The 16402-nt window shown below is 44.5% G+C and overlaps 1 protein-coding gene across 1 annotated transcript in view; it reads left to right on the plus strand.

Annotated features, from left to right (window-relative positions):
* The window catches only part of LOC139016149 (cyclin-Y-like protein 1), a 75162-nt gene extending 59573 nt beyond the window's left edge, over nucleotides 1-15589 (plus strand). Inside the window, exons 3-7 of the mRNA XM_070423828.1 lie at nucleotides 2885-3004; nucleotides 7263-7429; nucleotides 10447-10612; nucleotides 11759-11822; nucleotides 15432-15589. Of these exons, the coding sequence (XP_070279929.1) occupies nucleotides 2885-3004; nucleotides 7263-7429; nucleotides 10447-10612; nucleotides 11759-11822; nucleotides 15432-15589 (675 nt within the window). The remainder of the gene's footprint in view (nucleotides 1-2884; nucleotides 3005-7262; nucleotides 7430-10446; nucleotides 10613-11758; nucleotides 11823-15431) is intronic.
* Nucleotides 15590-16402: the final 813 nt, after the last annotated feature.

The following is a 16402-nucleotide window of genomic DNA, read 5'->3' on the forward strand; positions in this document are numbered from 1 at the left end:
AACTAGTAAGAGAAAAAACAGTGGAAAAAAAAAAAACAGTAACCTCATTCTCACATGAAGAATTGCCCACTACTACTGCGTTGTAAAATGTTCCTGTGTCTGCCAATGAGAGGTTAGAGGACTGGCCATCGATTTGGTTGCCTAGCGTTGCCTATTAGGGAGGGTCAATGCTTATAAAGGCAGCTCTGGCAGGTCATTGTAGAAAAAATTTCAGAGAATTTGATGTGCTGAATAAAAAGAGGTCAGAAAATTCCTACGGGATCTAAGAGAAGAATTTGTAGAAGGACTTTCTTTGTTGAAGGTTAAGCTCCCTCCACCCCCCTCTACTCCCAGCAGATGTGTTGCTAACACAACAATTCCTGGATTAGTTTTTTTTCAATCACGTTCTTGTTTTCTAGAGATGCAAATAGATCCAAGGACATTTTTGATGAGAGACTCCATCCTGTCACAGTAAGTGCCAGTTGTATTGAGGTTGTCCTTTTCTCTCAGACAGTTGTGCTTATTCCATGCTGATTTGCTTCAAAATTAATCACTAGTAAAAAATTACTTTCTCCAGCTTGGAGTTCACATTACCTTCCTTTAAGTTTTCTTCCCCATCACATGTTGTATCTAATTATTTTACAAAAGGAATCTCTATATATAAAAGCATAAGCGACTGTCTAACTGGTAGCTATGGCACGCACTGACCAACAGGGGGCTGACACTCAATGCAGATGCTACTGAGTTTCTGTGACTTGGCAGCTGTGGTTCTCAGGTGATGAACCTGGAACCTGAGAGGAGGGACCCGATTCTGGGGTGTGTAACCCGAGAACTGCCCTCTTGCAATCCCGGATGCTTTGGGGGATGTCGAGAGCGGTTTCAGCCTGATCCCTGCAGGCCAGACCAGGGGAGCCCGCCTGTGCACAAATCTGTGCATCAGACCTCTAGTGTTATATAAGAAACTAGAGGCCCAGTGCACAACATTTGTGTACTGGGGTGAGGGGTGCCTCAGCCTGACCTGCACCCTTTCACAGTCCGGGAGCCCTCGAGGGATGTTGGAGAGCTGGTTTTGGCCTGGTCCCCGTAGGCCCGGCCGCGGGACCCCACCTGTGCTCAAATCCATGCACCAGGCCTCTAGTTTATAATAATAAAAGTGTACTATGCAAACCGACCAAACAACCAAACAGCAGAACGACCTTCCAGATGAACTTTGGATGACCATGCTATGACACACACTGGTGCCAGGCCTGCCAAGGTGGGTGCAATGTGATTGGTCAGGGGGCCCGGCCATCGCCCCATGATCGCCCTACAGAGGGAAGCCAAGGCCCCAAAGAGGGAGACACATGCCTCTGGCTGGCGGGGCGATCGATCGGGGTGAGGTGGCACTCCGTGATCGCCCCAATGAGGGAGGCCCAGGCCATCCTCTGGGCGGTGACCATTTGTGGAGCCCCAGCTGGGTGGGCAGAGCCCCACGACTAATTGTCCTAAAGAGGAAGATCCAGGCTACCCCTACAGACAGCACTGTCGTGTGTGGGCAGGGCCACCCTCTGCAGAGTGATTGATCTGGGGGCCCCTACAATCAATCAACCCACAGAGGGAGGCCCAGCCCACTGGCTAGCAATGTGGTGGTGGGTGTGCAGGGCCAGCCAGTGATCACCCCGCAGAGGGAAATCCCAGGCCAGCCAATGATCACACCCCACGCCTGTTGCCCGCAGAGGGAGATGCCAAGTGATGGGGTAGGGGTTGGCAGTGCCACACCAATGGCAAGCAGTGGCAGGAATGGGGGCATGGCCAGCTGCCAGTAGCCAGGAGAAGGAAAGCCCCAATAGGGCCTCATCACCAGTCAAGCCTAGGGACCCTACGTGAGGGGTCCCAGATTGTGAGAGGGCACAGGCTGAGGGCCACCCACCCATGCACAGATTTTGTGCACTGAGCCTCTCATGTTATATAAGAAACTAGAGGCCCGGTGCGTGACATTCATGTACTGGGGGTGGAGGATCCCTCAGCCCAGTCTGTGCATTTTGCAGTCTAGGAGCCCTTAGGGGATGTCTGACTGATGGCTTACATCCTTAGCACTGCCACGGAGGCGGGAGTGGCTCCTGCCACAGCCACTGTGCTCGCCAGCCATCGGCCTGCCTTCTGGCTGAGCAGCACTCCGCCTGTGGGAGCACACTGACCACCAGGGGTCAGCTCCTGTGTTGAGGCTCTGCCCCTTGGTGGTCAGTGGGCATCACAGCGACCAATTTTCCGCCATTCGGTCGATTTGCTTATTACCCTTTAATTATATAGGATAGGTCAGTAAGAACTGAGTTTCAGCTTTGTATAATTAGTGAGCTACAGTGGACAACATGCCTGAAAAACAAAAATGTATATTTTTAAAAGAAAATTTTCAATAACATCAAGCAATATGAATATTTGTACATAAACCTAATAGATATGTCAGGATCTCTAGAAGACAATTAAACAGCTATTTAAATATTGAATTAATTAGAATGACAAAAATTTTCAAATGTCTTCAGATATGCTCTATAACAATATGTGGCTGGTGAGCACTGTATGCACAGCACAGCCTTAGAGCCTGATGGTTACATTCTCAAAGTTGATTGCAGAGAAGTATGACATGATAACCAACAAGTCTTTGGAGCCTAAAAATAGTTCACATTTCGACAGAATACTGTAGGGGAAGGTGGAAAGGAATATATAAATATTCTGAGGTTGTGCCTGTATTTATCTTTATTGAGTGTCAATATTCAGTCACTGTTTTTTAAGGTCCAATTATTTATATTTAAAAGGCTAAAATACATGTCAGCCAATCAAAATTATTTTAAGCGGCACATGGGCACAAGTGGAACATGGTTGTTACAAAAGTACTTAATATTTTTCTTCAATGGATGCTTTCTTTCAGGAAGAAAAGGTTCCTGAGGAATTCTTTCATCATAATCCTGATCCCGAATCAATTTACAGATTTATTCGACCTTTCTTCATTGCCTTTAAGGCAACAGGAGGATATGCCATAACAACATTGGTAAGATAGTTCTTCTTTCAGAACTTTATTAAGGGAAACCTATCAAAGGATGTAAAGTTCACACACTTGAGCTTAATAATCATCATGATTTAAAATGTGCTTGCTTTTTTCACCACAAAGGGATTGTTTTCAAAGGCAGCAGGAGGGAGAGGTTTCCAATTTCTCACTCCAGACCTCAGGAGACATAGGCACATGCAGTGCACACAGGCATACATACAAGGTGTGCTGATGGGGCAGGATGGGGGCAATAACAGAACCTTCTGGGCCCCAGGCAGTGTCAGGTTCAGTGTAGGTCTAAGCTGAGTCGCAGGCTGCATTCCCCAGGCAGTTGTAATGTGTGTCCTGACTGAGAACTAGAGCCCAATGTTCTCTGTTCCTTGGATGATGGGTGTTCATCTGTCCTTGCTGTCCTCTTGTGCCTGCCTGTGATGTTTCCATGATTCTAGTGCCAGTAGGACCTGAAAGGGCTTTGCTGGTTGTCTGCTCAGCTACAGCTGTGTAAGGGGCTCTGTGTCATTCATCCAGGATTTCTGTGGAAAGAGTGTGTCATTTGGAATGAGTGGTCCATTCTAGTGAGAAGGAATGGGGATTGTATCACTCCTCCCTCGAACAATCCTAAAGGGGAAAGTCTCCTGCTTGGTCTGAGGGAAGAGTACTTAGTGCAGTGCCTCCTCCGTCAGTGTTCAGTCAGAATTTTGGAGAGGCAGCCTGTGCTTCCGAATAGAGACCCCTCAGTGGGCACTGGATTAGACACAGGCTTTTCCACGTATCTGCCAGCCCTCTGGAGTGCTGAGCACAGCTGATCAAAGGCGGGAGTGGTGCTCCCACTTGAAGAGCTAGGGAACTCAGCAAGGAGAGCATCTGGGGTAGAAGAGGGTGAGTGCTTTTCAAACACATTAAGATGATGCACCTGTGAGACAGAGGGGCATCTCTAGAGATCATCCTACTATATAAAAACCCTGAGTTCGTCATAATCGGAGGTTCAGCCAACCGAAAGTCAGTCCTGCAGTCAGCACTTGGTTGCCGTGGTGACCCAGCACTGACTGCTGTGGCTGCAGGCACTATGACCCAGCACTGACTGCTGAGGGGACTGCAAACCAGGCCCAGAGAGAGGCCTGAAGAGAGAAGCAGGGTCTGATCCATAGCCTGTGTGGCAGCTGTTGATCAACACTTGCCTCTCTCTTTCTCTCCAAGACGGGCCAGCAGCAGCATCTCTATTTCTCTCCAGGTCTCCACCGGGGCTGCTCATCAGTGCCGCACTTCTGAGCAGGTTCTGTTGATAGACCCAGAGACACTGACTGGCATAGAAACTGACCAGTCAGAACCAAATCTGGGTGAAGTGTGAGGAGCCAATGGCTGCCTAGGAAGCAGAGCTTTTGATGCTGATTGGCATAGAAAGAGACTAGTCAGAACCAAATTGGCCAGCAGAGGAGGGCAGTTAGGGGTGATCAGGCAGTCAGGCAGAGGCAGTTAGGGGCAATCAGGCAGGTAGGAATGTGAGCAGTTAGGAGCCAGCAGTTCCAGATTGTGAGGGAGATGTCCGACTGCCAGTTTAGGCCCATGGGATTGGGCCTAATCTGGCAGTTGGACATCCCCCAAGGTCTTCCCAATTGGAGAGAGTGTAGGCTAGGCTGAGGGAACACCCCCCTCCATGCACGCTTTTGATGCACCAGGCCACGCGTTTGAATATGTGGAATTCGAGCATGAATCTGAGCTACTGGCAGGGAATTAGTATTAGCTATTCCAATACCGAGAAAATGTGTGAATAAAAAGTGCATGGAAGCAGGAAGAGTAACAACAGCAGGTATTTAGTGGATATTTATGGAACGAGCAACTTCTTGTCAGCATTGAGCACTTTGACCTCACTCTCTTTCTGGAACCTCGCTTATCTTCCTTCTATTTTATTGTTTCTCCCTGTTTTCGATAGCATCCTAAGCTATGCCTGATGATTTCTCCTTCAGAGCTGAGTCCTTACAGATCTAAGTGCAGAGGATAGAGGAGAGCCATGGTTGAATAAAGTGTTTGCTTTTATGGAGCTTCTGTCCTAGTGAGGAAGAGATAAATATTTCTTTAACTGAGTGTTGTTAAAAGGTGAATATCTCAGGTAGTAGTAAATATCACGAAGGTACAGCAGGGTGACGTGATATCATGCTGAGAGGGGCTTGCTACTTGAGAGAGGTGATCAGGAAGAGCCTCTGTAAGAGATGACATCTGACCCTGGCCTGACTGAACTGAGGAAGATGAGGAGCTCTGGCGTTATGTGCAGAGGGAATAAGTGCCAGCCTCTGAGATGGGAACTTATACTTGGTATTTGAGTAAGAGTGAGGTATGGCCAGTGTGGTCAGAGTGTGGAATGAGGGAGAGAATGTAGGTCATGTGGACCTAGAAGGGCAAGTGCTACCTGATTGGGCCTTGCAGCTTGCAGGCCATGGGAGAAAGTGACATTTTTATTTGTTTGGTGGAAACACTTTGGCAGAGTTGAGCAGGGTGGGGAAGTGCTCTTGATTACAAAAGCTATCCAGGCTGCTTTGGGGAGAATGATTGTAGCTGGGAGTCTGAGTGGAGGCCGAGAAGTCAGGGGCAATAACATTGACATGGGTGAGAAGTGACAAATAGACTAGGAAGCAGACTCACTATCAGTGACAGGCAGCAATAACAAGAGTTGCTAACAGTTTGGAACAGGTCAACTCAATTGGACGTCTTTGGCCAAGCACCTAGGCAAATGGCAGTGCCCCACATGACATTAGGGAATGCGTAGGGAGTGGGGAGCTGGGGTGAAGAGCTCTGGTTTGTATGTGCACACGCACTGATGACCTTAGCAGTAGTAGTTTCAGTCGAGTGACAGTGCCAGGGGCAGACTACAGTGGGTGAAGGAGAGAGTGGGAGATGAGAAGCAGCTTCAGGGCATTCACTGTGAGCAAACAGAGAGGAGGCAGTCTAGGGATTGTGGGGAGTGGGATGGGTACCACATAAATATATTCATATTAGGAAGAATCTCTGGCACAGGAAAGTGTTCAAGAAGAGGTAATTGTGGGAGGTGTTCTTCAGAAGTGGGATGGGATTGACTTCACTGATGGAAGAGTGAAGAGAAACTCAGTGAGAAGAGAAACTCAATTCCACTGACACAGGAGGGCAAGTGGTATAAATGAATGAGTAATGGCACATTCTAAATCTGTAGAAGTGATGAAGGAAAGTTGAGTGATTTCCAATGTTGTGTATGTCTCTAATTATTCCCAGAAAGTTGACAGTTGAACCTTGCAAGGAGGTTCATTCTTAGGATATCTGGGAGCATTTAGCTTTGGGAGATTGGTGCAAACTTTCACTAATAGCACATAATGTTCAGTAACCTTTTGCTTTCTAAAATACAGTTGGGTTTTAACACCTTTGGCTAATGTGAGCTGTCAATCTGATAACCTCGGACAGTAAACATATTCTCCTTCAAAGAACCCTTTGACGAAACAGCAAATCACAGCTTGCCTCTATAATCTTTGCTTAGCTGTTAACTTCACCCAGTTCTTTGTAGAATAGACATGTAATACATGTGAAGAAATCATGAGATCTCACCAGCTATCTGGCAGGTTTAGAGGAGAACCAGGGAGATAGAGACTGGCAGCTCTGCTACCAACTGAAACCAACAGAACTGACCAAGCCTCAGGTTGTGTAAGACAGAGATGGATTTCACAGAATCGTGATGGAGATGTGAGGCTTAGGGGATATGAAATGTCTATCCTTGGTGTGCATGTGTGTTTCTTACAAAGGCACTAAGTCCAGGAATACCTGACAGTTGTAGAGACCTGCCTCAGACACACCTGTTTGCACTGCCTGTCCTGCTGCACCACACAGCAGCCACTGGGGGGACTCTCTTTAAAAAAATTTTTAATCCTCACCAGAGGATATTTTATCCATTGATTTTCAGAGAAAGTAGAAAAGACAGGGGAGGAGAGGAGAAAGAGAGAGAGAATCATCAGTATGAGAGAGAGACATCTATTGATTGCCTCCCGCATGAGTCCTGACAAGAGCCAAGAGTGGAACCAGCGACTCTTTGGTGAGCACGCTGGAAATTCACATGGGAAAGTAGGCAGTAGAAGTGTCTGATTTGCAACTGTTTCTTGGCCTCTGGCTTTGGCTGGCCAAGCAGTCTCTCTAGAAGCTATGAATAAAAGGCATGTCAAAAACTGATGAAATCTATCATTCCTGAAAGTTCTTATCACAGCACTTAAACTGAACTAGAATCAAAAACCAGTGTTCTACTTTGCAGGTTTACATAGAAAGACTTTTATCTTATGCTGAAATCGACATTTGCCCATCTAACTGGAAACGCATTGTTTTGGGAGCGATTATTCTGACCTACAAGTATCTGCACGATGAGGCTATGTGGAATTTTCACTTCTTCTCATTGCTAAGGGGCATTACAATCAAGAACTTGTGAGTTGGCAAGATTTTGATGAAGTTTCAAACCATTTTCGAATACCTTATTTGCCCCCATAAAGTTTACAAAATAAGAAATATTTTGAAAGGTTGCATTGTGCAGAGGACTGAACTAGGCATAAAATTACATACATTTTTCTATCCATATTTGCTTTGACATTTCATACTCCTCATTAATTAGTATGTCTTCATGTGTTATTATTGTAATAATCTGTGTGATAATTTGGTATATTTCTCTGGTAGCAAAGTTTGTAGAAGCTCAGATTCAAAAACAACAGTAATGTAAATACCTTCAGGCCTTTCTTAACGCTTTCCACCAGTTCAGGTCTTTTATTCCCCCTTTTTCAAAATTTCATTTATTTTCAATAAGACTTTACATTCAATATTTATATATAAAGAGAAACCTAAGCGACCAGCTGCCCAGCCAGTAGTTATGATGTGCACTGGCGACCTGGGCAGATGCTTAACACAGGAGTGAAACCATAGGAATGGGAACATGGAACAGACTGATGAATCTCAGAGAGAATGGGGGAGTGGGAAGTGCGGGAAGAGATTAACCAAAGATCTTATATGCATACTAGAGTCCCAGTGCACAGATTCGTGCACCAGTGGGGTCCCTCGGCCTGGCCTGCAGGGATCAGGCCGAAACTGGCTCTCTGACATCCCCCGAGGGGTCCCGGGTTGTGTAAGAACATAAATCTGTGCACCGGGATTCTAGTTATTTCATATTAGTCTCAGGTGTACAGCATAATGGTTAGAAAATCATGTGCTTTGCGAAGTGTTTTCCCCAGTATTTTTAGTACTGACCTGACACCATGCGTAGTTATTGCAGTATTATTGACTCTCTTTCCCATGGTGTAATTTATATCCCCATAACTGCATTGTAATTGCCAGTCTGTACTTCTCAATTTCTTCACCTTCTTCACCCAGCGCCCCCAAACCTCTTCTCCTCTGGCAACCATCAAAATGTTCCCTTTACCTCTGAGTCTGCTTCTGTTTTGTTTGTTCATTTATATTGCTTTTTAGTGAAATCATATGTTATTTGTATTTCTCTGACTGACTTATTTCACTAACATTATACCCTCTAGGTCAAACTATTCTCTCACAAATGGCAGGAATTCATTCTTTTTTATGGATGAGTCATAATATTCCACTGCTTTTTTATCCACTCATCAGTTAATGGGCACTTGAGTTGCTTCTACAGCTTAAGGATTATGAATAATACTGCAGTGAATATAGGGTGCATATATCCTCTCAATTAGTGCCCTGGTTTTCTTCAGATATATACCAGGGGTAGAATCACTGAGTCATAGGCAGTTCAATTTTTAATTTTTGAGGAACTTCCATACTATTTCCCACAGTGTCTGCACCAATATACCTTGCCACCAAAAGTGCACGAGGGTTCCCTTTTCTCCACATCCTTGTCAGCACTTGCTCTTTGTTGATGATAGCCATTCTGACAGGTGTGAGGATATCTCATTGTGGTTTTAATTTGCATATCACTGATGATCAGTGATGTTAAGCATCTTTTCCTATCTATCAGCCATCTGTATGCTCTCTTTGGATAAGTGTCTTTTCAGGTCCTCTGTCCATTTTTTAATTAGATTGTTCGTATTTTTGGTATTGAGCTGTATATGTTTTTTATAAGGTGTTGCGTTATATATGTTTTTTATAAATTTTGAATATTAAACCCCCTATTAGATATATCAATGTCACATATGTTTTCCCATCAGTGGGTTGTCTTTTTATTTTGTTGCTGTTTTCTTTTGCTATACTAAAACTATTAGTTTGATATAGTCCCATTCCTTTATTTTTTCTTTTATTTTGCTTGCTCAGGGTAATCTATCAGCAAAGCACTAAGAGAAATATTCCAGATTTTAGTGCCTATGTTTTCTTCTAGGAGTTTTATGGTTTTGACACTTACATTTAGGTTAACAATCCATTTTGAGTCTATTCTTGTATATGGTGTAAGAAGTGGTCTAGCTTCAATGTTTGAATGTATCTGTTCAATTTACCCAACATCATTTATTGAATAGACTGTCTTCATACCATTGAATGAAGTCTCCTCTTTTGTCAAATAGTAATTAAACATATAGGTGTGGGGTTATTTCTGGGCTTTCAATTTTGTTTCATTGATCTATGTTTGTTTTCATGCTAGTACCATGCTGTTTTGATGACTCTAACCCTGTAGTGGAGTTTGATATCAGGTAGTGTGATACCTCCAGCCTCTTTTGTTTTTCTCTCAACTGCTGTGACGAATTGTCCAGGGTCTTTTGTGGGTCCGTATAAAACTCTGGATTAGTTGTTCTACTTCTGTAAAAGATGGCATTGGCATCTTGATAGGAATTTGGTTGAAAGAGATTATTTGAGGTGGTATGGACATTTTAAAGGTGTTAATGCTTCCTGTCCACGAGCATTGTACATGCTTCCATTGATTTGTCTCTTCCTCAGTTTGTTTTTTGGTGTCTGATAATTTTCCAAGAGTTTTCCCCTCAAAGATAAGAGTGGTGGTTCTGAATGGATCCATTTGTTGCTGTGGTGATGTGCCCAGTCCTTTTGTTGGCACATCTCTATTTTACTAATCCTCTTCCTGCTATCAGCCTGGTAAAATGTCTGCAAGTTCTTCAGGGCTAAGAAACAGCATACATCATTCCTTTCATCTGAGCACTAGAGTGGAGCCCTGAGAGTGAGCAAGAAGTAGAAACCTACAGCTGCACTAATGGGACTCTGATAATTGAGCCCCTAGTCAACAGCTGTTGTGCACAAGAGACATAACCTCCTTCCCTTTGTCCCAAACTCAAAGTCCTTCCCCTTGTCCCAAACTCAAAGGGGACCACAAATTGTTGAGCCTTGTTTGCCTGGTTGAACATTAGTGTATTAGCCCAGCTGGGTAGCCTTTATTTAATTCAAAACTAACCTCAGAGCCAACCTAGTAGCTTAGAATGACAATATTGAAGAGAACCAAGTTGACTAAAATTGCCCTGTGGTGGTTTTGTGTTTTCCTTCTTCCCCAGAAATGAGTTGGAAAGGCAATACATATGTCTACTGCGGTTTCGTCTGTATGTTTCTACCAGTGTCTATGCCCAATACTATTTTGACCTTCGGTCCTTAGCAAGTGACCATGGATTGTTGCCTATTGCATTGACTCCTCTTCGAAAAGAAAGAGCACTGAACCTAGAGGTAAAGCTGTGGAATCACAAAGTGGGGTTTTCTGTCAGACTCAAAATCCAGTATCTGTGCATAAATCATATTATGTAGAGACTAGGAAAATGAAAAGCTGTTTTAAACTAACACATTGAATAAGACTTATTAACTCTCTCACATCATATTAGCAGTATTTTTATGGTGTATATAAGAATCCTACATTATAAAAATTACCTTTTCTGTGACCACGATTCAGAATAATTTAAATCCATTTTAAACTTTGATGGTTTTTTTTGAAACTGTATTCTATTTTATAACCATACATGAATAATTTCCTACAATTGTATCATTAATCATATCTACAACCATATTCTACTTATCACTCTTAACTCAGTTTGCAAATTCATGTCTTTTCTGTATAGATCACAGTTCAGTACCTTCAGTTTGTTAGACAGAAGTAACCTGAGAGAGTGATACTTAGATTGTAGAATATGTACTTCAAACACTGGGTGTAGAAAGTATATGGGTTTTTAATGGCAATTGTAAAGTATGTGCGACAAAATAATATTTATGGCTTATGAATTCTGGGGAGTATACAACAAAATTATAACTAAAATGGACAGTTTTTTTGGTACTTAATAGTCCTTTAGAGTGCGTCTGCCTTAATGTGCAAGTGAAATAGTACCTTGATGGTGCATCAGTCACTAGACCTTTCGAGCTTTCAGTAAAATACAGCACATGCCTGCCTCATTAAAATTTGCTTAGAGTAAATGCTAGCTAATGAAGATTGGATAGAATGTAAATAGCTGAGTAAACAATAACATTTCCCAACTGTATATTTATTATATTTAAGGAACCAAGTGTACAGACAACAGATGATCCTGTTGTTAGGAAGACTGTCACACCTTTGACATCTTGAAAAAACTCAAACTAAAAAAAAAATACTGAGTTCCCCTTTGCTCTGTCAATCTAACCAGAGTCCCTAAACTACTTAACTTCGTGGATGAACATAAAATAGGATCCCAAGGACCATGCAGTGTATACGCCAGCTCTATGAAGAGGCAATGACTATAATCCATATAAAGAAGTGGGACTGTGTGGCTATCAGTGATGCTTTCTCTGTGAAAGCTGCAGCTCCTTTTTTTTGAATGTACCTGTGTTCTATCTCATGTTTACCCGTAGGCCATTTCCAGATATTGTGAAAACAAAAACCTGTGCAGGGTGGCCACAAAAAAATCTGGCAGCTGTGCTAACCTTACTGATGTGCAGCGTGGCCATGCCATCTTATCTTAAGGAGGAATGAGGGCTGTGACATGATGAGCGCCTCATCTGCAAGGACTGGAGAAGAATCACTGCTCCTGCTCCAATCCCAGATAAGTTCTTTCCTTTTAAGTGAGACAGGGGCGGCGGGGGCATATTGACATAATGAGTATCTCACCTACCAAAACAAGGACTGTTGAAATATAATATTCCCTATTCTGGCAAGTTTAGTATTTCCTCTTAAAAATAAGTGAAAGGTTTTAACCTGATGAGGATCTTTCTTAGCCTATGCTTAATTTATGATCCTTAGTATTTTTCATTTCCCTTTTGATTATTTTTATTACTAGAGGTTATTACATTTGTTTAATTTTGGATAAAAAGGAAATGTCTCTCTTAAATTTTTAACAATTTCTAGTTAACCTACCACTTGACATTTTCTTTTCAGCTTTGGTCCTCTCATTTAATAAGTTTAAAGTACCTATTTCTGTATACTAGTATAGTTTCAAATGCTTTAATGTTTACTTTAATAATGTGGAAAATGGATTATTTTACAGTAGAAAATTCCTTAAATATTTTATATTGCTTCCAAGAGCAAAATGGCTACTCTTTTAATATATATATTATGTGCTGTTTCCTTTCCTCCTGAACCTTTTGGACATTGTTACCATATATGAATTACTTTAAAATAATTTTAATTATGAGTTTTCATTTCAGTTTTTCTGACTTTGAAGATTTCTCTTTCTTTTTAATTGATGTCAGAGGGAAAGGAAGGGAGAAGGAAAGGGAAAGGGAGAGAAACATGGATATGTGAGAAATATCTACCAGTTGCCTCCCATCCAGTGTCTGGGACTGGGGATCAAACCTGGCACCTGGGTATGTGCCCTGACTGGTCACTGAATCCTGGACCCTTTGGTGCCTGGGAAGACACTCCAATCCACTGAGCCATCTAGCCAGGGTGAAAGTTTCTCTTTCAAAGAAATTAAATAACAACTATTCTCATTATAAAAATCATATATTCTGTGCTCTTTAGCCTTTGAAAATTCTCGTGTAACTGGCCTTAAAACTGCCACAATGAACTAGTGAAGTGTAGATTTCTGGTGGTACAGACGCTGGATACAAAGGGTGGCTGTTCTGTATTACTTTCCAGGACCGCCTTGCTAGCAGGTATTTCCAAGGGCTTACATTGAGTAAGTGACTTACTCTACCTATAATGCATGCCATTAGCTATCATGTCTAGAAATTGGTTTTAAAGAAATTAGACAACCAGTATCTAGAAAGTAAAATCTCATTGTTTGTGATCTACATCTTGCTTTCCCTAGAGGACTGTCTGTGTTGCACTATTGACTTTTTGAGTTAAAATGTGTGTGTGATGTCAGCATTTTCTCTCCTAAATCTGCAGTTACAATGGCAAATTATAAAAGCACATTAGCAAGGAAGAATTTTAAAAATTGGAACACTTCCATGATGTTTCTTCTTGAGTCTTTTCAAGCATAACCTTTCAAAAATTTTAACATGTTTAGAGTTGATAATACAGTTGAAGGAAGTGAGTAGAAAATATTCACTAGGCTAGGATGTCAGTCAAAAGGGTCATTAAGATTGAGTTTAAATATTTTCCAGGTTTTACTGTGTTGCATATAGGTATATTTAATATTTCATTAAAGTTATCAGAATGTTGGCAGGAATAGTTGAAGTAATTAAAACTTTTTGTAAAGATTAGGTGCTTAAAGCCAGTCTCTATATTAAAAGGTAAGGAAATAGTAAGAACTTTTATTGTAAATTTTTTTATTAGTATCTTAGTATATACTGCATACTTACTGTGGACAGTGCTGTAAGATCCACAGTGATAGATTAAAAGGCTTCATAATATATTAAGTTTGCTACTTCAGTAACTATTTAAGGTGGGCATACTACACTGAATTCCCCTTTGAAAAATATAGTTTCGTACTTTTTCAATTTACTTTGCCTCATTTTTAAAGTGCACATGAAAAACATGAGATTTTAAATTTTTTATATCGTGGTATACATTTGAAAAGTTTTGTTAACTGAAAATATGAGAATTTATCTTACATGTTAACATGTGATCATGATTTAAAAGCCGGGCCGCATGAAGAAGGCAGCCCGGGATCAAGGAGCTGCCTTGCCTGCAGCCATGATCTTGATCCTGATCGCGATCTGAAAGCAGGACCACAGGCAAGGCAGCACTCCAGGACTGAAGGCGGCCCGAGATCTACGTCATGATCAGAAGGCCGGCCGCAGGCACGGTGACACCCCGGGACACAGGAGCCACATTGCCTGTGGCATATGATCATTATCATGATCAGAAAGCCCAGCCTCAGGCACGGCTGCACACCTGGACCCAGGAGCCACTGTGCCCTTCGGCCTGAGATTGAGATCGGAAAGCAGGACCAAGGCAAGGCGGCATCCCAGGAAACAAGGGGACCAGTGATCCTGATCATGATCAGAGGGCCGACCTCAGGCATGGCGCACACCGGGTCCCAGGAGCCACCTTGCATCTGGACGTTGATCATGATCATGATTTGAAAGCCTGCACTCAGGCATGGTGACACCCCGGGTCCCAGGAGCCGCCTTGCCTGTGGCCCATGATTACGATTTAGAAGCCAGGCTTCAGGCAAGGGGGCACCCCAGGACCAAGGAGCTGCTGTGCCTGCGGCCCGTGATTGAGATTGGAATACCGGACCACAGGCAAAGCGAAACCCTGGAACCCAGGAGCTGCCTTGCCTGCAGCCTGTGATACTGATTTGAAAACCTGGTAGCAGTCAAGGTGGCACCTCGGGTCCAAGGAACACTGTGCCTGCAGCACGTGATTGAGATCTGAAAGCAGTCCCACAGGCAAGGTGGCACCCCGGGAAACAGGAGGTGTCTTGCCTGCAGCCGTGATCATGATCATGATAGTGATAGGACTCGGAAATTAAGGCCGCAGGTAAGGCAGCGAACTGAGTCACAGGAGCCGCCTTGCCTTTGGCCCATGATCATTATTTGAAAGCCGGACCACAGACAAGGCGGCACCCCTGGACCCAGGAGCTGCCTTGCCTGCAGCCGTGATCTTGATCCTGATCGTGATTGTATTCGGAAATTATTGCCGCAGGTAAGGCAGCACCCTAGGTCCCAGGAGCCGCCACACCTGCGTCCCCTGATTGAGATCAGAAGGACAGACTACAGGGAAGGTGGCACCCCGGTTTCTAGGAGCCGCATTGCCAGTGGCCCGTGATCGTGATTTCAAAGATGGACCACAGACAAGGCGGCACCCCTGGACCCAGGAGCTGCCTTGACTGCAGCCTTGATCGTGATCCTGATTGAGATTTAAAAGCAGGACCACAGGCAAGGCTGCACCCCGGGACCCAAGTGGACCCGTGATCATGATCATGTTCAGAGGGCTGTCCTCAGGCACGGCGGCACAACGGGACCCAGGAGCGGTCTTGCCTGTGTCCCATGATTGTGATTTGGAAGCCACGCTTCAGGCATGGTGACATCCACGGACCCAGGATCCTGTGTGCCTGCCGCCTGTGATAGAGGTCTGAAAGCAGGACCACAGGCAAGGTGGCACCCCAGGACCCAGGAGCTGCCTTGCCTGCAGCTGTGATCATGATCGTGATCGTGATTGTGACGGGCATGTTGACACCCCGGGACTCAAGTGGACCCGTGATCATGATCATGTACACAGGGCTGTCCACAGGCACAGCGGCACAACGGGACCCAGGATTGGCCTTGCCTGTGGCCTATGATTGTGATTGAGAACCTGCGCTTCAGGCATGGTGGCATCCAAGGACCCAGGATCCGGTGTGCCTTCGGCCCGTGATTGAGGTCTGAAAGCAGGACCACAGGCAAGGCGGCACCCCAGGAATCATCAGCCATCATGCCTGTGGCTCAGGATCATGATCACGATCAGAAAGCTGAGCCCAAGGCCAGGCAGCACCCCCAGTTCCAGGAGCCGCCTTGACTGTGGCCCATGATCGTGATTTGAAAGCTGGACCACAGACAAGGCGGGACCCCTGGACCCTGGAGCTGCCTTACCTGCAGGCGTGATCATGATCCTGATCGAGATTTAAAAGCAGGACCACAGGCAAGGCAGCACCCCTGGACCCAGCAGCAGCCTTGCCTGTGGCCCATGATCTTGACTTGAAAGTCGGACCACAGACAAGGCGGCACCCCGGGACCCAGGAGCTGCCTTGCCTGCAACCCCTGTTTGTGATCTGAAAGCAGGACCACAGGCAAGACGGCACCCCAGGAATCATCAGCCGTCTTGCCTGTGGCCCAGGATCATGATCACGATCAGAAATCTGAGCCCTAGGCCAGGCAGCACCCCGGGTCCCAGGAGCCACCTTGCATGTGGCCCATGATCGTGATTTGAAAGCTGGACCACAGACAAGGCGGCACCCCTGGACCCAGGAGCTGCCTTGCCTGCAGCCGTGATCATGATCCTGATCGAGATTTAAAAGAAGGACCACAGGCAAGGTGGCACCCCAAGACCCAAGTGGACCCGTGATCATGATCATGTTCAGAGGGCTGTCCTCAGGCACAGAGGCACAACAGGACGCAGGATCGGCA

Source organism: Myotis yumanensis, unplaced genomic scaffold, assembly GCF_028538775.1.
Source record: "Myotis yumanensis isolate MYYU_CA2020_CCGP unplaced genomic scaffold, mMyoYum1.0.hap1 SCAF_1, whole genome shotgun sequence".
Taxonomy (NCBI): Eukaryota; Metazoa; Chordata; class Mammalia; order Chiroptera; family Vespertilionidae; genus Myotis; species Myotis yumanensis.